Source organism: Neofelis nebulosa, chromosome X (genome assembly GCF_028018385.1).
Source record: "Neofelis nebulosa isolate mNeoNeb1 chromosome X, mNeoNeb1.pri, whole genome shotgun sequence".
Taxonomy (NCBI): domain Eukaryota; kingdom Metazoa; phylum Chordata; class Mammalia; order Carnivora; family Felidae; genus Neofelis; species Neofelis nebulosa.
In genome coordinates this window covers 32,120,021-32,141,539 of record NC_080800.1, presented here as the reverse complement: position 1 = coordinate 32,141,539, position 21,519 = coordinate 32,120,021, and the positions used below count along the sequence as shown (strand labels likewise).

General features: G+C 35.6%; 1 protein-coding gene across 1 annotated transcript in view; it reads right to left on the bottom strand.

The window, feature by feature from the left end:
- The window catches only part of CFAP47 (cilia and flagella associated protein 47), a 540,470-nt gene that overhangs the window by 25,846 nt on the left and 493,105 nt on the right, over positions 1-21,519 (bottom strand). Inside the window, exons 63-64 of the mRNA XM_058712583.1 lie at positions 19,311-19,482; positions 15,157-15,318 (exon numbers count right to left, since the gene is read on the bottom strand). Coding sequence (XP_058568566.1) covers positions 15,157-15,318; positions 19,311-19,482 — 334 coding nt within the window. The remainder of the gene's footprint in view (positions 1-15,156; positions 15,319-19,310; positions 19,483-21,519) is intronic.

The following is a 21,519-nucleotide window of genomic DNA, read 5'->3' as shown; positions in this document are numbered from 1 at the left end:
GTGTATGTAATCAAGTCAAGATGAAGACATTCTGAATTAAGGTGGGCTCTAATCTAAGATGACAGATGTTATTACAAGAAGAGATGCAGAGAAGCACACACGAAGAGCATGGCATATGACATGGCATCAGATGCGTCCACAAAGCAAGGAAGCTCAAGGTTTGAGGTCAACCCCAGAAGCAAAGAAAAAGGGATGGACCCAATTCTCCCCTAGAACTTAGAGAGAAAGCATCATCCTGCCAACACCTTGATGTCTGACATCTCTCCTCTAGAACTGTGACAGAATAAATGTCTACTGTTTAAAGCCACCCAGATTGTGGTAATTTGTAACAGCAGTTCTAGGAATCTACTGCAGAGGGAAACAACTTCAACTTGATGAGAATTCGCTGTAAAAATCCCATAGCTTACATCATAGGTAATGATAAATGACTGAATGCTTTCCAGGTAAGTTTGGGGAAAAAAGGCAATGATGTCTACTGTCCCCATTCTCCTTCAGTACAGTACTGGAAGTCCTAGCCAGTGAAATAAGGCATAAAATGAAATAAAGTCATACTGATTGGAAATGAAGAAATATAACTGTCCCTATTTATAAAAGACATGACTGTCTATGTAGACAATGCCAAGGAATCAAAAAAACAAAAAACAAAAAACAAAAAACCAAAAACCAAACAACAAAGCTTGTAGAACAAATAAATTTCAGCAAATTCGGAGGACACAAGATAAACACATATCTGTACTTCTATATATTAGCAATAAACATTTGGAGACAAATTAAACATAATGTACCTTTTACAATCACTCTAAAATCACAGGTCATATAATCCAACATCCATGCGATATCATGATGTCTTCTACCAGATAGGTAATCCCAGGGCTCATTACTGAATAATCTCTAACAAGGTATAATGTCTTGGTCTCTAAATCCATTATTAAATTCACAGATTTAATCTCTATGAAGCCTCTCTATTCTATAGATTTTCCCTCTCTACTTCTCCCATCAAGTATCCAACCAATCCCTTATTGTCTAGACAACAGCAACAACTAAATAGCCCACCTCTTTTCATACTTATTCTTTATATACATTTCAGCTGAAGTGTTCTTTTTCCAGATAGATCGTTCCTGTGATTATAATACTTTAATGACTTTCCATTATTCTTTGGATAAAGAGCAAAGTTCTTACCATGGCCAGTAAGAACTCTAAGTGTTGGTTTGCTCAGACCTGACCCAGCTTACTTTGTTGCCAAGCCTAATTATTAATTGAGTCTTTCATTCTCCAGTAAGTTCCCCTTTGGACAGTGAATTTTCTGGTCATTCTACCTAAAAAGCCTTGCATAGTCTGGCTCCAAATGACCTCTCCAGCATCTCCCTACCCTCCATACCCCCGAAGACACATTTTCTTATCCACTCTGGTGTTCCTTGGCCACCTGTTCATATCTAGCTCTCTCCCACTAAAGAATCTTCGCCCATATGTTTTTTATGCCTGTGATGCTCTTCCCTTCCTCTTCACCTTCTTCCTGTAAATCTTCAAACCTTTCCCCAAGGAAGTTTCCCTGGCCTCCATGCCTTAGCCAAATCTCCTCATTATATGCATTCACAACACCCTTAATTCTTGTCACAAGAGATAAACTTTCATATTTGTTTAAATGTTTGTGTGATAAACAAATCCACTGAATAAATGAATAAAAAAATTAAAAGAATGAATGACTGAAAGCAATATGTCCTATTACTGGTTTGGGTAGTGAGACTATTTTTTGGATATGAACATCATTTATATTTTGCTCCCATAGGGTAAATTTATTTGTTATCTTTTGTTTTCCAGAACTGTGGTGAGAGATTTTAGGAGGTCACCTCATTCTGTTTTTCTCATACTTCTAGATACCCTTGAGACTTTTAGTGACCCTCCTAAAATCCAAAATTCAGAATGAATAAATTATTCATAAGCTGCACCATAGCATTATAAACCTCAAAATGTCCAGATTTCCCTTCCTTATTATTGTGATAATTTCTCACACTCATGACTGCTACATAATTAAGAAGTTATATCATGAAGCTAAAACTAATAGCAGAGTACAGTATCCTTCTGATAGTAAACCTATCAGTAAGACAGGTTATTTAAATATTCTTATCAAAGATATCAAAAGAAGATATATGGATAGTGGTTGACTCTGCTTCATCTTGCTTCTTTGCCATTTTTTAAAGCAGATTTTAATTTAATTTAATTTTTAATATGAAATTTATTGTCAAATTGGTTTTCATACAGCACCCAGTGCTTTTTTTTTTTTTTTCCATTTTTATCATTAGCATAAGAAGGTTATCCCCCATGGCCAGTATCCTTCTATATGACCTATAATCTTCTTTCCTTCTCTCTACTTTAAACTTCAATCCAAAGTTCAACATGATGTTTCCACATTTATATTCCTAGATTTTCACAGAAGTATATATTCCTTGATATAGCAGAAGTCTTTGTTTGTACTTTGTCTTAGATACTTGTTCTGAAAAAAACATATGCTTCCCTTACTTGCAAATTCTGCCAAATATTTAAATAAGAAGTAATATCAATTCTCTACAATCTCTTCTAAGAAATAGAAGCAGAGGAAACATTTCCTAATTCATTTATGAGGCTAGCATTATCCTAATATGAAAGCAGGATATATACCTTACAAGAAAGTAAAATTAAAGACCAATATCTGTCATCAACAGAGATGCAAAATTCCTCAACAAAGTATTAGCAATTCATATCCAACAGTGTATAAAAAGAATTATACAACATGACCAAGTGGGATTTATTCCTGGTATGCAACATTGCCTCAACACTTGAAAATGAATTAATTTATTTCATCACATCAACAATCCGAGAAATCAAATGACCATTTCAAAAGATACAGATAAAGTATTAGACAAAATCTAACACCCATTCATGACAAAAAAAAAAAATCTCTTAGCAAACTAGGAATAAAAGTGAACTTTTTCAATTTGATAAAAAAAAAAAGTCTATAAAAAACCTACAGATAACATCAAACTTAATGATGAGAAACTCCCTAAGACTGAAAACAAGAGGAGGAAGTTCCTTCTCACCACTCCTATACAACTTCATACTGGAAGTCCTTGATAGTATAATAAAACATGAAAAGGACACAAATGGTATGCAGATCAGAAAGGAAGAAATAAAACTGACCTTGATCAGATGATGTAACAAATCCCAAAAAATTTACAAAAAAAAAATTACCTAGAAATAATAAGCAATTACAGCAGAGTTGCAGAATACAAAATTAATTACAAAAATCAAGCACTTTCCGGGGCTCCTGGGAAGTTCAGTTGGTTAAAAGTCTGACTTTGGCTCAGGATGTGATCTCACAGTTTGTGAGTTTAAGCCCCGGCATGGGGCTCTGGGCTGTCAGCGCTTTGGATACTCTGCCTCTCCCTCTTCCTGTCCCTCCCCTGCGCTCTCTCTCTCTCTCTCTCTCTCAAAATAAATAAACATTAAAAAAAACCCAACCATTTTCCTATGTACCAGCAATGGAGAACGGGAATTTGAAATTCAACACACAACACTATTTACATTAGCACTGAAAAATGAGGTAAATAGGTATAAATCTAACATGTACAAGGTCTAGATGAGGAAAAGTATAAAACTCTGATAAAGAAACAAAAGAAGAACTAAATAATGGAGAGAGTTTCCATGTTCATGCCTAGGAAAACTCAATATTATTAAGATGTCAATTCTTCCAAATGTTATCTGTAGATTTAATTAAATGTCAATAAAAATATAAGAAAGTTATTTTGAGACACATAAAAACTGATTCTACAGTTTATATGAAAAAGCAAAAACCCTAAAATAGTTAATATAATAATGTAAAAGGAAGTTGCAGGACTCGCATTACCCAATTTCAGATCTTACTATAAAAGTAGTACAGTATAGGGGCGCCTTGGTGGCTTAGTTGATTAAGCATCCGACTTCGGCTCAGATCACGATCTTGCAGTTTGTGGGTTTGAGCCACGCGTTAGGCTCTGTGCTGACAGCTCGGAGCCTGGAGCCTGCTTCCGATTCTGTCTCCCTCTCTGCCCCTCCCCTACTCATGCTTTGTCTCTTTCTCTCTCTCTCTCAAAAATAAATAAACATAAAATTTTTAAAAAAGTAGTACAGTATAGGTGAAAAACTTGGTATATACATCAATGGAACAGAGTAGATAGTCCAGATACAGGCTTGCATAAACACAGGCAACTGTTCTCTGACAAAGGAGTAAAGGCAATTTAATGGAGAAAGGATGGTCTTTCAACAAATGGCACTGTACAAATCAGAAACCAATATGCAATCAATCAATCAATCAATCAATAAAGAACCTACACTCAAATCTCATACCTTTCAGAAAAACTAACTCAATGTGGATGTTAGGCCAACATATAAATGGCAAAACTGTAAGATATCTAGAAGAGAACATACAAAAAAAAAAAGCAACTTTGGGTTTGGTGATGAGGTTTTATATATAACACTGAAAACATAACCCATGAGGGGCACCTGGGTGGCTCAGTTGGTTAAGTGTCCAACTCTTGATCTCTGCTCAGGTCTTGATCATGAGTTTAAACCCTGCGTTGGGCTCTGCAGTGGGCATGAAGCCTACTTAAAAAAAAAAAGTACAACCCATGAAAGAAAAAATTGATTGGGTGAACTTTATTAAAATTAAAATGTTTGTTTTTCTCTGTCAAAGGCATTGTTAAGTGCATGAAAAGAGAAGCTACAGACTGAGAGAATATCTTTTCAGAACAAGTACCTGTAAAGGATTTATATCCAGAATTTACAAATGATTCTTAAAACTCACCAAGAACAAAATCAAAAATCCAATTAAAATATAGGTAAAGAATCTTAAACTCCTCATCAATGAAGATATAGAAGTGGCAAATAAGCATATAACAACATGCTCAATGTCATTAACACTAGGCAACTGTAAATTAAAACAATGAGGTACCACTGTTTTTAGAAGGGCTACAATGCAAAAAAACTGACACCACCAAATGCTGATAAAGATATAGAACAATAGGAAATCTCATTCATTGCTGCTGGGGATGCAAAATTATCCACTTTAGAGGATAATCTGGCCATTTCTTACCTACCTAATCATATGCTTACTCTACAATCCAACATTTGTAATACTAAGCATTTGTCAAAATGATTTGAAGATGTACATCCATGCAAAAACCTGCATAAATGTTTACAGCAACATTTTTTCATACTTGCCCCAAACTAGAATCTACCAAAATGTCCGTTTTTCAGCTCTAAAAAGAAATGAGCTATGAAGCTACAAAAAAACACGGACCAACCTTTAATGCATATTGCTAGTGAAAGAAGGCAGTCTGAAAAAGCTACATACTATATGACCCCAGCCACATGACATTCTGGAAAAGATGAAACTACAGAGTCAGTAAAAAGATCAGTGGTTTCCAGGGGCTCAGAAAGTGGGGAGGGATAAATAGGTGAAAGATGGGGAGATTTTAGGGCAGTGACAACTATTCTGTATGATACTGCAATGTCTGACACACATTTGTCAAAATCCATATAACTGTATAACACAACAAGTAAACCCTCATGTAAACTATGGTCTTTAGTTAATAATAATATATCAATATGGGTGTGTCCATTGTAACAAATGTAACACATTGATTCAAGGTGTTATTAATAGGGGAAACTGTGCTGGGGTTTAGGGATGGGGGTATACGGGAACTCTCTGTACTTCATGTGCAGTTTTTATGCATACCTAAAAAACTGGCTTTAAAAATAAAGTCTTGTCAAAGATGTATGTTTTGGGGCGCCTGGGTGGCTCAGGTGGTTAAGTGACTGACTCTCAATTTCAGCTCAGGTTGTGATCTTGCAGTTTGTGAGATCGAGCCCTGCATCAGGCTCTGTGCTGACAGCACAAATCCTGCTTCATTCTCTCCTTCCCTCTCTCTCGGCCCATTTGGGCAATTCACATGTGTGTGTGCTCTCTCTCTCTCTTTCAAAATAAATAAGCATTTAAAAAATATCTATAAATCTCAAAATAAATAAACATTTTAAAAACTCTCAATGGTATTATACATTTCTGCTTCCTCATGGCAAAGATAATACTTTGCTCCTTCTCCAGATGCTCTATATGGCTATACTGAGCAGCTGAAGACATGAATTTCTAATAATTTTCCTCCTTAATTTGTCTTATTCCTTCAATTAATATTTATGGGGTGCCTGTTCATAAGCCAGCTACTATACTACTGGCCATGAATTTCCTGGCACTCATCCTTTCTTGTATTACAGGGGCTGCTCTTAATAATTGGCCATTTGGGGGCACCTGGGTGGCTCAGTTGGTTAAGCATCCAACTCTTGGTTTTAGCTCAGGTCATGATCTCATGGTTTATGAGTTTGAGCCCTGCGTCCGGCTCTGCACTGACAGCGCAGAGCTTGCTTGGGATTCTCTCCTCCCTCTCTCTCTGCCTCTCCCCTGCTCTTTGCTCTCTCTCTCAAAATAAATACATAAACTTAAAAAAAGAAAAATTGCAATCAGAGTGGCCAAAATGAACAAATCAGGAGACTATAGATGCTGGTGAGGATGTGGAGAAATGGGAACCCTCTTGCACTGTTGGTGGGAATGCAAACTGGTGCAGCCGCTCTGGAAAACAGTGTGGAGGTTCCTCCAAAAATTAAAAATAGACCTACCCTATGACCCAGCAGTAGCACTGCTAGGAATATACCCAAGGGCTACAGGAGTACTGATGCATAGGGGCACTTGTACCCCAATGTTTGTAGCAGCACTCTCAACAATAGCCAAATTATGGAAAGAGCCTAAATGTCCATCAACTGATGAATGGATAAAGAAATTGTGGTTTATATACACAATGGAGTACTATGTGGCAATGAGAAAGAATGAAATATGGCCCTTTGTAGCAATGTGGATGGAAGTGGAGGGTATTCTGCTAAGTGAAATAAGTCATAGAGAGAAAGACAGGTTTTTCACTCTTATGTGGATCCTGATAAACTTAACAGAGAACCATGGGGGAGTGGAAGGGGGGAAAAAGTTACAGAGAAGGGAGGGAGGCAAACCATAAGAGACTCTAAAATACTGAGAACAGGGGCGCCTGGGTGGCGCAGTCGGTTAAGCGTCCGACTTCAGCCAGGTCACGATCTCGCGGTCCGTGAGTTCGAGCCCCGCGTCAGGCTCTGGGCTGATGGCTCGGAGCCTGGAGCCTGTTTCCGATTCTGTGTCTCCCTATCTCTCTGCCCCTCCCCCGTTCATGCTCTGTCTCTCTCTGTCCCAAAAATAAATAAAAAACGTTGAAAAAAAAATTTAAAATACTGAGAACAAACTGAGGGTTGATGGGGGTTTGGGGACAGGGGAAAGTGGGTGATGGGCATTGAGAAGGGCACCTGTTGGGTTGGCACTGGGTGTTGTATGGCAACTAATCTGACAATAAATTATATTTAAAATAAAAAAAGAATAATTGGTCATTTTGCAGTACTGTACATATAAGACCCTCAGCAATCTCTCACTTTTTGGTGTAAAGAAATAGATCTTTACTCCCAAAGATTAAATTAGTGTGATAATTTTATAGAAGAATTGAAAACATATAATTGCTTTACCCATTTCCTGATCCAAATGAGTTTAGCCCTATGACCACAAAAAATTATTAATAGTGTCATTTATTGATTAAATCTCCTCTAAATATTATCCATTTTTTTAAGGAACAATCTTGCGATTTAAGGTCTTGTTCACCACATGCACTATAAACCCACTCAAAGTACGCTTTAAACTATTTACAAGGCTGCTGCTTTAACATCAAGAAATATTTATATCTCCTTCTTTATGAAGAAAAAAAGTAATATCTTTGAATTGTTATGAAAAAGGTAAAGGATATTTTTTGACTCAAGATGTGAGGATTTTATATCATGGACCCTCCTCCTTCCTTTTTTTTAGCTAATCCCAATGACTACATCTTAGGAGGGAACATTAGGGCCTTATATACCTATCAAACTTACATCAGCAAATTACATTTCTTCCAGATAAATTGTCTCTTTTTCTTTGTTATTCACCCAAATGCATTTGTTTTGAAAGTTGATCACTTGTAAATTTTGCTATCAAAATTCTGTATCATCTAGAGATATCACATGCACTGACAAAGTGTTTTAAATGGCCATGTTAAATTTCAATTAAGGAAAATAAGGTATTACATAGAGAGATATAATATATATATTTATTTATCAGTAAACACTAAAATAGACATCAAAACTCTATATGGAACAAAAAGTTAAAATAGTGACACAATAAATATCTATTTAATATTTTATTTTCTAACTTTTGTGATTTCTAAATATTATTATCCACCTATTATAAGTATCATAAACATTTATATTTATAAATATTATAAGTATTATAAATATTGTAAATATTTATAAGTATTATAAATATTATAAATAGGTGGATAACAATAATAAGGTGGATCATAAGGATAAGGTGGATCCTTGAGATGTTTCCCTTTATTCTGATTTCATGAATTTATTCATTTACTCACTAATCACTATTTACTGAAGTCCTAGAATGTATAAAATACTAAATGTTGATTTTGTGCTCTAGAATCTCATGTTCTTAAAGAATGAGAGATAAAAAAAAGATCAAATATATACTCTAATTGTTGACCACACAACAGATTTATAAGCACAGAGGACTGGAACAAGGGAGATGTGCAATAACTATTGAATTAATAAATCAGAAATGGTCACTACATCATTCTGCTCTGTCCCTAATGCATGATGAATGAATAGAATCATAGAGCCCAGGAGCCCAATGGTTCTCTAGTTAAGTACTTCTGAATGGATGCCAATCTATGTCATCTGCTCCCAGTCTCCCCATGGTACTCCTAATTCCAGCGATTCTAACTACTTTCAGTTCTTTCAATAGAACTCACTGTCTCATCCCTCTAGAACTTTGTATATATAATACCCTCCTGCTGGAACTTCTCCACTCCCTCTTCCCTAATCTGTGTTGCAAATGACAACTTAACCTTCAAGACTCAGTTTAAAATACGTGTTGATTGAAATAGTTTATTGTGCACCTAGGTAGTGAGTTTACAAAGATGAATAAAACATGGTCCCATGAGGATCTCCCTTTCTTTAGAGTAAAATATAATTGGAATAAAACACCACCTTTCCATATGCTTATTCCCTAATGATATGCAATAATTGAATTTGCCTGCAGGAATCAGCTCAGTACCTTTAGTTGATTTCACAATTAAATGAGTATTATTGAATACTAACTCTGATTCAAGCATTTAGAGGATAAAAACACATTAAGAATCTTATAACCCTCCAAAATGTGACCATACTATGAGTTTCATATTGGGTTTATATTTCCATATTAAGGTAGAATGTCATTTTGTTCTCTTGCACACAACAACAGTAAGTTTTCTAAGAGAATACCTGTTATTGGCCTAACTGAAATATTAATCTTTGGAAATTTTGGTGAATGAATAAAGTGACTAATTCTAAGTTATTTTCTAAGTTTGATTCATTACTAGATACTTAATGGGAACTAATTCTGAACAAAGTCTAGGACGGCAAATACAAAAGACATAGAAATTGCAAAAAAAATCCTATATACGATGCCTAAGGAATAGATATATATGTAATGTGTGTGTATATATATGTATATGCATATATGTGTGTACATATATGTGTATATATGTATGCATATGTATATATGTACATACATAAGTGGTCAAGTAAGATTATATTGTGATGACAAGAGGAATGAGAAGATTTTAGAAATGTGGAGAGGAGATACGATGGAAATTTTAGAAACAGACAGAAACTGAAGACAGGTGAGGAGTAATGGATAAGAATAGTGACTCTTTTTTCCTTAAGAATGAAGCAAATAATCTGTTTCAGACAGTAGAAAGAAGAAATTGGAAAGGTCAGAGTGAGCTAGGACCATGAACAGCATGCATGATTTAGATGTCATCTTGGGAAAGCAACAGGAAACCATAAAATGCTTTTGACAAGGGAAGTCACATGTTAATAACATTGTTTTAAGGAGATTGGTTTTACAGCAATGTAGAAAGTACATTGGAATGAAAGGGACGAGAGGCAGAGAATCTAATGAGGTAATTTCAATTGTTCAAACGTAAAGTAAAAACCGTCTGAACTATTAGTGGAATAAAATATATATAAGTAGCAAAGGGTAACAACATTGGGTATAATCGAAAAGTATAATTTGGGGAGCCTATTTCCAATTGTTTCTTTCTTTCTTTTTTTTTTTTTTTTTTTTTTGCCAGTATTGCATTTGAGAACTTTTTAGTTATGATGAAATCATTGAAACTGTTTCACTAGTCCTGGAAAACTGTTTGAATGCATTAAATCAATTCACATGTAAACAAAAATATCTAATAATTTGAAATATCTTTGGAAGTTGTAGAATAAGACTACCCAACTTCAAGACTCAGTATAAAGCTACAGTAATCAAGACAGTGTGGTATTGGCAAACGAACAGATTAGTGAACAGAACAGAAAGCCCAGAAACAGAAATAGACAGAAGGATATAGTCAACTGATCTTTGACAAAGGAGCAAAGGTAATACAATGGAACAAAGATGGTCTCTTCAACAAATGGTGCTGGAACAAATGGACATCCATATACAAAATTAAAAAAAAAATGATCTAGACAAGTACCTTATACCCATTACAAAAGTTAACTCAAAATGGATCACAAACCTAAATGTAAAACATAAAACTATAAAGCTCCTAGAAGATAAAATAAAAGAAAAAGTAGATGACCTTGGGTATGCGGATGCCTTGTTAGACAAAACAGCAAAGACACAATCCATGAAAGAAAAATTGGTAAATTGGACCCCAGCAAAATTAAAAACTTCTACTCTATGAAGGGCCATATGAAGAGAATTAGAACACAAGCTACAGACTGGGAGAAAGTACTTGTGAAAGACACATCTGATAATGGACTGCTATGCAATATAGGCAGAGAACTCTAAAACTCAAGAATAAAAAACCCCAAACAACCCAATTTAAAAAATGGGCCAAAGACCTTATCACACACTCCACCAAAGAAGATCTATAGGTGTCAAGTTAAGCCTTTGAAAAGATGTATTGCATCATATGTCATCAGGGAAATATAAACTAAAACTACGAGATACCACTACACTTCTTTTAAAATGGCCAAAATCCAGAGGCACCTGGGTAGCTCAGTCAGTTAAGCATTTGATTCTTGATTTCAGCTCAGATCATGATCTCATGGTTTGTGAGTTCAAGCCCCACACTGGGCTCTGTGCTGACAGTGTACAGCCTGCTTGGGATTCTCTCTCTCTCTCTGCCCCTCCCCCTCTCAAAATGAATTAAAATAAACTTTAAAAATAATAAATAAATAAATAAGTCAAAATCCAGAACACTGATAGCTTCATTTGCTGACGAGCATGTAGGGCAACAGGAACTGTCATTCATAACTGGTGACAGTACAAAATGATATAGCCACTTTGGATGATAGTTTGGCAATTTCTTACAAAACTAAGCATATTTTTGCCATAAGATCCAGCAATCATATTCCTGGGTGTTTACTCCAAACAGATGAAAACACATCCACAATAAAACTTGCATCCAGATGTTTATATAAGCTTTGCCCATGATTGCCAAAACCTTGGAGCAACCAAGATGTCCTTCAGTAGGTGAATGGATAAATAAACAGTGGTACATCCAGTGAAATAGTACTCAGTGCTAAAAAACAAATGCACTATCAAGTCATGAAAAGACATGGATAAACCTCAAATGCATATTACTAAGTAAAAGAAGCCAGATTGAAAAGCCTACACACTATATGATTCCAATTTCATGACGTTCTGAAAACAGGCAAAACTAGGAGACAATAGAAAGGTTCCAGGGGTATGAGAGAAATGAATAGGGAGAGCATGGAGGAAATTTGAGTGCAAATACTCTGTATTGTAATGATGCATATATGCCATTGTTATTCTTTCCAAATTCATAGAATATACAACACCAAGAGTGAGCCCTAAGGTAAACTATGCACTTTGGGTGATTATAATATGTCAATGTAGGTCCATCCCTGGTAAAAAAAAAAAAAAATACCATTCCAGTGGGTAAAGTTTATAATCAGGAAGACTACACATGAGTGGGGGCAGGAGGTATATGAGAAATCTCTATACCTTCCTCTCCAATCTGATGTAAACCTAGCACTGTTTAAAAATAATGTTTTGTTTTTGTTTTTGTTTCTTTTGTTAAAGAAAGACTACATAGTGGGTGATTTTGTTTATATGAAATATCCAGAAAAGGCAAGGTTATAGAGATAGAAAGCAAATCATTGGTTGCCTGAGACTGGGGGTGGGAACAGGGGCTTGAGGGAAATTTGGGGGGAAATGGGAGAGTTCAAAACCTTGAATGTGATTATGATTACAAATTCTATAATTTTTCAAAGAAATTATTGAAATGTATACTTACAATGACATTTTATGGCATGTACATTATATCTCAAAAACAGGTAAAAAATATGTTTTACATGTGAGATAAGTAAAAGTATCATGGTCATGCTGCCTCTGTTATAACAAGGATAGCTATGGTGGAGCAGAATAATAATACATAAAAAAGAATCAATGTAGGTTACCTGATTGTCTCTACTTAAACCACTTCATAACCCAAGCCATTAAATTGTATGGAAAAAAACATTTCATCTATCTTTTTTTTTTTTTTTTAATTTTTTTTTCAACGTTTTTTATTTATTTTTGGGACAGAGAGAGACAGAGCATGAACGGGGGAGGGGCAGAGAGAGAGGGAGACACAGAAGCGGAAACAGGCTCCAGGCTCTGAGCCATCAGCCCAGAGCCTGACGCGGGGCTCGAACTCACGGACCGCGAGATCGTGACCTGGCTGAAGTCGGACGCTTAACCGACTGCGCCACCCAGGCGCCCCATTTCATCTATCTTTAAAATTTTTCCTAGACATGTCTCCTGAGGCAAGGGAAGTAAAAGCAAAACTAAACTATTTGGGACTACATCAAAATAAAAAGCTTCTGCACAGCAAAGGAAACAATCAATGAAACTAAAAGGCAACTGACAGAATGGGAGAAGATATTTGCAAACGGCATATCAGATAAAGGGTTAGTATCCAATATATATAAAAAACTTATATAATTCAGGACCCCCAAAACAAATAATCCTATTTAAAGATGGGTGGAAGACATGAACAGACATTTTTCCAAAGAAGACATACAGATAGCCTACAGACACATGAAAGGATGCTCAAAATCAATTATCATCAGAGAAATGCAAATCAAAACTACAATGAGATATCATCTCATACCTGTCAGAATGGCTAAAATTAATGACATAGGAAACAACAGGTGTTGGGGAGGATGCAGAGAAAGGGTAACCCTCTTGCACTGTTGGTGGGAATGCAAACTGGTGCAGCCACTTTGGAAAACAGTACAGAGGTCCATCAAAAAGTTAAAAATAAAACTACCTTATGATTCAGCAATTACACTTCTAGGTATTTACCAAAGTATACAAAAACACTGATTTGAAGAGGCACATGCATCCCAGTGTATACGGCAGCATAATCAACAATAGCCAAATTATGGAAAGAGCCCAAATGTTCATGTTCATCCATTGATGAATGGATAAAGAAAACTTGGTGTATACACACACACACACACACACACACACACACACACACACACACACAATGATATATTACTCAGCCATCAAAAAGAATGAAATCTTGCCATTTGCAACATGGGTGGAGCTAGAGTATATTATGCTAAGTGAAATAAGTTAGAGAAAGACAGATACCATATGATTTCACTCATATGTGGAATTTAAGAAACAAGACAGAGGAACATAGGTGACAAAAAAGAGAGGCACACCAGGAAACAGATCTTAACTATACAGAACAAATTGAGAGTTACTGAAGGGGAGGTGGGGGGGGGGGATGGGCTAGATGGGTGATGGAAATCAAGGAGGGTACTTTTTATGATGAGCACTGGGTGTTGTATGTAAGGGATGACTCACTAAACTCTATACCTGACTAATATTACACTGTATGTTAACTGGAATTTAATAAAAAATTGAAAAAAACCCTACAATGAGATATCACCTCACACCTATCAAAATGGCTAAAATCAAAACACTAGAAACAAGTGTCGGTGAGAATGTGGAGGAAAAGGAACCCTTGTGCACTGTTGGTGGGAATGTAAACTGGTGCAGCCACTGTGGAAGATAGTATGCAAATTCCTCAAAAAATTAAAAAAAGAACTACACTATGATCCAGTAATAGCACTACTGGGTATTTACCCAAAGCATACAAAAACACTAATTCAAAAGGATAAACGTGGCCCTATTTTTGTTCATTGCTGCATTAACCAATGCATAGCCAAATTATGGAAGCAGTCCAAGTGTCCATCAATAGATGAATGGATAAAAAAGAGGTTTTATATATATCATGTAATATTATTCAGCCATAAAAAAGAATAAAATTTTGCTATTTGCAACAGCAAGGATGGAAGGAGAGAGTATCATGCTAAGTGAAATAAGTTAGCGAGAGAAAGACAAATACCATATGATTTCACTCATATATGGCATTTAAGAAACAAATGAACAAAGGAAAAAAAAATAAAGAATGAGACAAATGAAGAAAGAGACTCTTAACTACAGAGGACAAACTGATGGTTATCAGAAGGGAGAGGGTGGGGGGATGGGTGAAATAGATGAAGGGGGTTAAGATTATGATTAACACTGAGTAATGTATAGAATTGTTAAATCACTATATTTTACACCTGAAACTAACATAAAACTGTATGTTAACTATACTGGAATTAAAATAAAGAAATAAGAGTGGGCTATAAATATACATTAATAACATCCTTTGAAAATCACATAGAAATATGATCCTAAATTTCAAAATCTATTGACTTTTGTCTCTTGTTTTTGGTTTTCATTTTGTAGGCTCTGTTTTCCACTGTTTAACTAAAAATTATGAAATACATACAGCTTTGGTTCCTAGCAGCATACTTCTCTGGCTTAAAAAGCAAAAGATGACATAATAGAATTTTCCATCTTAAATTTTGTTTCCCAGTTCAGCATAAATTACATTCACAAAACCAGTTACATACTTTTGCTTGATATATTACCTCGTCTGACTTGTCAGCCTGAAGTCGACAATAGATTCCTTAAATAAACCAACCCCTTCAATATCAATGACATCATCCACATCAGGCTCAGTACCAACCAATGTTATGGGAAACTTCCAGATCCCATCTGTTATGCACTCTATTTTCAGAGTAATTTGAGTCCTTGAATAGAAAAAAAAAAGATTATAAAGGATACTATAGGAAAACAAGCAAAAAGAGAATACGATATAGTAGATCAATATCTAGATTGAAAATGTAAGCAAACCTGGTGGTTTTAGTAAAACACTGGGACTTGTAAATCTTTAAAAAATGTAGATGACTGTTAATTACATTCTAGGAATAACTTTTAGGTCTTTGGTTATATTATCAATCTGCCTGTAAGATAATTATTTTCTAGCACAGCTTATCTACTCTGTAGGTATTTACTAAGAACCAGTAAAATAAGTATAATTGACTGCAAATTTTTTGTAACGAGCACAGAGTATAATATTTAAGAATCCAAGGCGAGGCTGGCAAAAGGCCACAGGTGTTATACAAACAGGCCTTCTAGGGGCACCTGGGTGGCTCAGTCAGGTAAGTGCACAACTTCAGCTCAGGTCATGATCTCGTGGTTTGTGAGTTCGAGCCCGGCATTGGGCTTGCTGCTCTCAGTGCAGAGCTTGCTTCGGATTCTCTCTTTTTCTCTCTGCCCCTCCTCTGCTCTCTCTCTCTCTCAAAAAGTGAATAAACATTAAAAAAAACCCCAAAACCCAAATAGGTCTTTCACCATATAGAAATTTTCTGAAACATTGTGAAAAAGTTTTTCCAATTCTTGTTTCACATAGAAAAATTATATTTTCTGTGGACACTCACAAAAGCTTATAAAATTGACTTAAAGGCTTTTAAAAATTAAATTGCAATTTTAATTTAAATTAAAATACCACAAACACTTTACATAATGAGATATAATTGAATGTCAGCTGAGTTAATGAAATGAATAGAGATAGCCTTTCTAAGCATTTGGCTATGAAGGAGAGTGGACATATGGAGCAATGGGTGAAACCGAGGAATGGTTACTTGTTTGTTTGCTGGCGTAGGGTGGAAATAATGCAAACATGTAATGGTGTGGCTGCAATATCCTTTGTTAGGTTGGACAAGGAAATCACAATCCTTTTATATAAAACTCTCAGAAAGAACAGCAGGTAAAGAGTTTCAGGAGAAAGTTGAGCTAAGATTATTATTTCTTAAGATATCCTAAGACAAATGATATCAATTATTTCTCTATTTATTAAAAATATGTTTAGCCCTGTGTTAAGTGAGAATCATCTGACTCATGACCACAGTAACTAAAGATCTCTCACGTTTTTGTATGAGACCCTTGATTTTTATTGAAAGAAAAAGTCAAGACCTGTAGAAATAATCTTTTATTTGTTTGTTTTTGTAAAACCACCTTTTAGGGCCCTGACAATTATTTCTTTTTTTTAACGTTTATTTATTATTGAGAGACAGAGACAGACAGCAAGCACGAGAGGGGCAGAGAGAGAGGGAGACACAGAATCCGAAGCATGCTCCAGGCTCCAGCTGCCAGCACAGAGCCTGATGTGGGGCTCGAACCCGCAAACTGTGAGATCATGACCTGAGCCGAAGTCGGACGCTTAACCGACTGAGCCACCCAGGCGCCCCAATGACAATTATTTCTATTATATATAACACTATTCTGTGAAAGGATGAATGTGAAACATTACATTGTATTAACTGCTGTGAAATAATGTTATATTTTCTTTTTACCAAAACATGAAAATTTTGTTTTCTTTTTTTACCTTGCCAAACAGGAAGAATTGAACTCAATACTTATTTTACTTATCTAGCATGGTTTAGGTGTAATTATTTTCTTGTTCTTTTTCATAATTTAATCTTTTTCATAATTTTATTTTGGTTTTTCTCACTTAACTGTGTGTCTTCCAGTGAATCATCCCAAATAAATAATGAAGAAGTAATTATAAAAGTAAATGAATATACACATATATGCACAAAAGAGATTAAACTACATCAGAATGTTATAAAATGCTCACAAAAATTTATGAATCATGCATACAAGTCGTCCCAAATCAGTTTTTCAAATATTCACCAAGAAGCTCTAAATCCACAAAATGTTGAATGAGTATAAATTCACACTGGTTGTGCTCTTAAAAATAATTTTTTTAATGTTTATTTTTGAGACAGAGAGAAAAACCGAGTGTGAGCAGGGGAGGGGCAGAGAGAGAGGGAGACACAGAATCCGAAGCAGGCTCCAGGCTCTCTGAGTTGTCAGCACAGAGCCTCACATGGGGCTCGAACCCACAAGCCATGAGATCATGACCTGAGCCGAATGACACTCAACCGACTGAGCACCACCCAGGTGCTCCTATTTGGAAGCAGTCCAAGTGTCCATCGACAGATGAATGGATAAAAAAGAGGCTATATATATATATATATATATATATATATATATAATGCAAAAAGAATAAAATTTTGCCATTTGCAACAGCAAGGATGGAGGGAGAGAGTATCATGCTAAGTGAAATAAGTTAGCGAGAGAAAGACAAATACCAGAGCCTGACAACTCAGAGCCTGATACGGGGATCAAACTCATAAACCACAAGATCATGTCCTGAGCTGAAGTTGGACATTTAACTGGCTGAACCACCCAGGTGCCCCACTCCTTTTTTTTTTTTTTTTTTAAGTTTATTTGAGAGAGAGAGAGACAGACAGAGAGGGAGACAGGGGGAGGGTCAGACAAAAAGAGAGAGATAGAATCCCAAGCAGGGCTCGATCCCACAAACCATGAGATCATGAGCTGAGCCAAGATCAAGAGTTGGCCACCTAACCAACTGAGCCACCCAAGTGTCCCCACCTCACACTGGTTGTGCTCTTATTCATTAATGGCAACATTCTCCCCTTCTGGTTGTTGCTGGTAATTTCCACATCATTAAGTCAACATAATACAAAGCTAAGTATGAAAAAAAAAATAAATAATCATAGAAAACTATCAACATAAAAGAGAAAATAAATGATTACAGTATACTATCTTCTTGCAGATTGGTTTTATTACCGTTTCCTGAAGATGACACTGGTATCTTTTTGTTATTGAACTACATATTCAAAGCCACTTTAAATACATGCCTGGCTACTTCAAATACATAGTCAAACTACAAAAATTAGTAAAAGCACAGGTAATACTTCGACTGTCTTTTCATTACCAGGCTGAACTTTGTGCTTTGTGTATACTGTGGTTCTGATCGGTATCTCTGTATTAAGACACAAAGAAGGCTCTATTTCACATGTGACCTATCATACAGCATTTGCATGTGCTAAGTACCAGTTACCTAAGAAGGGAGTATAAAGACACTGGATGAGGCTTCCCAGAAGACAGACTATTCTCACAGATTCCACTATTCTCACAGATTCCACTATGATCCTCTTAAACCTTACTAAGGGCAGGGCAATGTTATGGTTTGGTGGCAAAAGCATAATGGCAGCAACTGCCAAGTAGAACACAACTGAGGCACGTTTTATCATTCGAACTGGTTCTGAGAAGTAGTATCAAGAAACATCATGCTTCCAATGCACAGTACCAAGTCAGTAATTTTTAAAAATTTTTTACAGGGGTGCCTGGGTGGCTCAGTCGGTTAAGCGTCCGACTTCAGTTCAGGTCATGATCTCACGGTTTGTGAGTTCGAGCCCTGTATCAGGTTCTGAGCTGACAGCTTGGAACCTGGAGACTGTTTCAGAGTCTGTGTCTCCCTCTCTCTCTGCCCCTCGCTCATTCATGCTCTGTCTCTCTCCATCTCTCAAAAACTGAATAAAAAGTTAAAAAAAAATTAAAAATTTTTTTTTACAAAGTGCACTGCTCTCTTTTGTTAATATTATACCCTAATGATCTTCGGGAGGTCACAATTTGGGAAGGATTTCTTAGATTTCTAATCATTTTGGACTGCTTTTTCTCATCAGAATACTGTTCATAGTTTGATAGATGATAGGGATAATCTAGTCCAAAATATTTACCTCAACAGCATCAAAGAAGTAATACAATCCAAATATAAAGATGGAGAGAAAAATCAACACTATTTTGTTTAAAAGAGTAGTAATATATAGTTTCAAAGAGTAAAAATATTATTTAAAGAAAAAATGCTTACCTCAATGGTTTCTTTGGTGCAAATATCAAATTGAAGACCAATGTTATCACTTTAGCCATAACATTAAAAGATTTTTTGATCAAATACAAAGCCATGCAGGATTCCAAGTTAGACTTCACAACGTCAGATTCAAATTGAATTTCATATTCAAATTCACGTTTTATAGACATATCTAAGAAAATCAAGATTAAAATGCATTTCAATTTAATTCAATATACATAGGTTGAAAATCAATTACCTGTCAACACTAAAATGCACAGGTATTTAGAGGGAGGGAGAAGTGATTCACCTTTGTGTTCGCAATACCCAGTGCATTACCAGGTATATAATGGTGCTCAGTTATGATTTTGTTAAAAGGTAAATAAATAAATGAATGAATGAATAAAAAAATAAATGCAGAAGACCATTCTCACCATCCTTAATTCTTTAAAATTCAGATTTATGAAACAAGAAATAGCCAGATAGAAACTAATTATCAATATTTACCATAAAATATAAATAATATAACAAATGTATTACAAGCCTATAGACTTATAATTTATAAAGAAAGGTTTGAGTTTAAACAATATTAAAGTTTAAACAATATTAAAAACAGCATCCCAATCTATTAGGATAGAATTTTCAAGTTCTGGTATATTTTAATAAAAGAGAGAGTTCTTCATGTTTTAGTCTTGGGGTATTAGAGACAATCTGGTTAACCATATTTTCTTAACCAGGAAAGTTATAGCAGGTTTGTTGGGTACATGTGAAAAATACCTTAAATCCAATACTGGCTCATGTAAGAGAAGCACAAACATCTATTATATTAACTCTCCACATACATGCAAGGATCCCAAATGCCAAATTGAAAAGTTTGTTGCATACAGATCATGGAAGAGAGGTCAGGGAACCATAACTTGACCTTTATACACTAACTTTATAGTGTATAAAGGTAAATGTAATCCTTGGATTCATAGAACTGATGGCCACCCTTCTTTAAGCAATCGTATAGAAACCAGACCATACTTAAGAAGTAGTTGATTATAGGGGTGCCTGGGTGGCTCAGTGGGTTAAGCGTCTGACTTTGGCTCAGGTCATCATCTTGTGGTTCATGAGTTCGAGCCTCATGTTGGACTCTGTGCTGACAGCTCAGAGCCTGGAACCTGCTTTGAATTCTGTGTCTCCCTCTCTCTCTGCCCCTCCTCTGCTCACATTCTGTCTCTCTGTCTCTCTCAAAAATAAATGAACATGAACATAAAAAAGAAGTAGTTGATTATAATATCTGCTATAGAACTCTGAAAAATAGCATGGCAATAACAAGCCCCAGTCACATTTAATGATTATCTGGCAAACCTTATTAATGTAAAATAACTGGCTGACCCACAGCCTTACAAGACCTTTTTCTTCTTTTCACATGTAAAAGTATATTTCTGACATCCTGGATAGCTAGCTGGTTTTCATCCTGTTGACAAAATCAGCAAGTACAGTTCCTATCAATAACCTGTATTTGCTGTAGCAAAATCAATGTGTCTACATATAATGCGTCTATTTCGTTCTGGGAATGAGATATGGAAATGTTCCATAGGAAGCCATAATCCATACAGAGAAAGAGCATTTAAGAATTTTGAGTGTTTAATGGGAGATGAAATTTGCATTGCATTCAAATCACATAATATTTTTAAAGCAAATACTGTATGTAGTTGAGCTCTGCATCTGTTTCTACTTAATTACTGAAGCCTTTATGGGAATGCTTATGTCAGGTTGAAGACAAGAAATGAGAAGCTAAATTTAGTTTCAGAAGCATTGAACCTCCCGTGGGGAATCTGTCACTATGGATGTTATAATTGTAATCATAAGAAGATCCATTGGTACAAAATAGAGACATGATTATCAGCTAGGGGATAGGAGGTGGGACAAGTAGAAACAATATGAATATATTTTTCAAACTACACAAATCCCCCTTGTCTGTAACTGCAACATACTCATATGAGCACCTAAGGGAGAGGGAAAGAATTAGGCTGGATAAAATCACAATAAACTAACATTCTGTATTGTACCATAGAAGTAATCTGTTAGAGTCTCTGCATTTTATTTGGAAAGTCTTATTACTAAGTGAGAAACATGCCTTTTGTTGTGCTCATAATTTGGAGAGAGTCTATATAGTATTCTTCTGTGGACTGGGTTGATAGGAGCCCCTGATGCCAGGATAAATTAATTATCCGATTGTTGG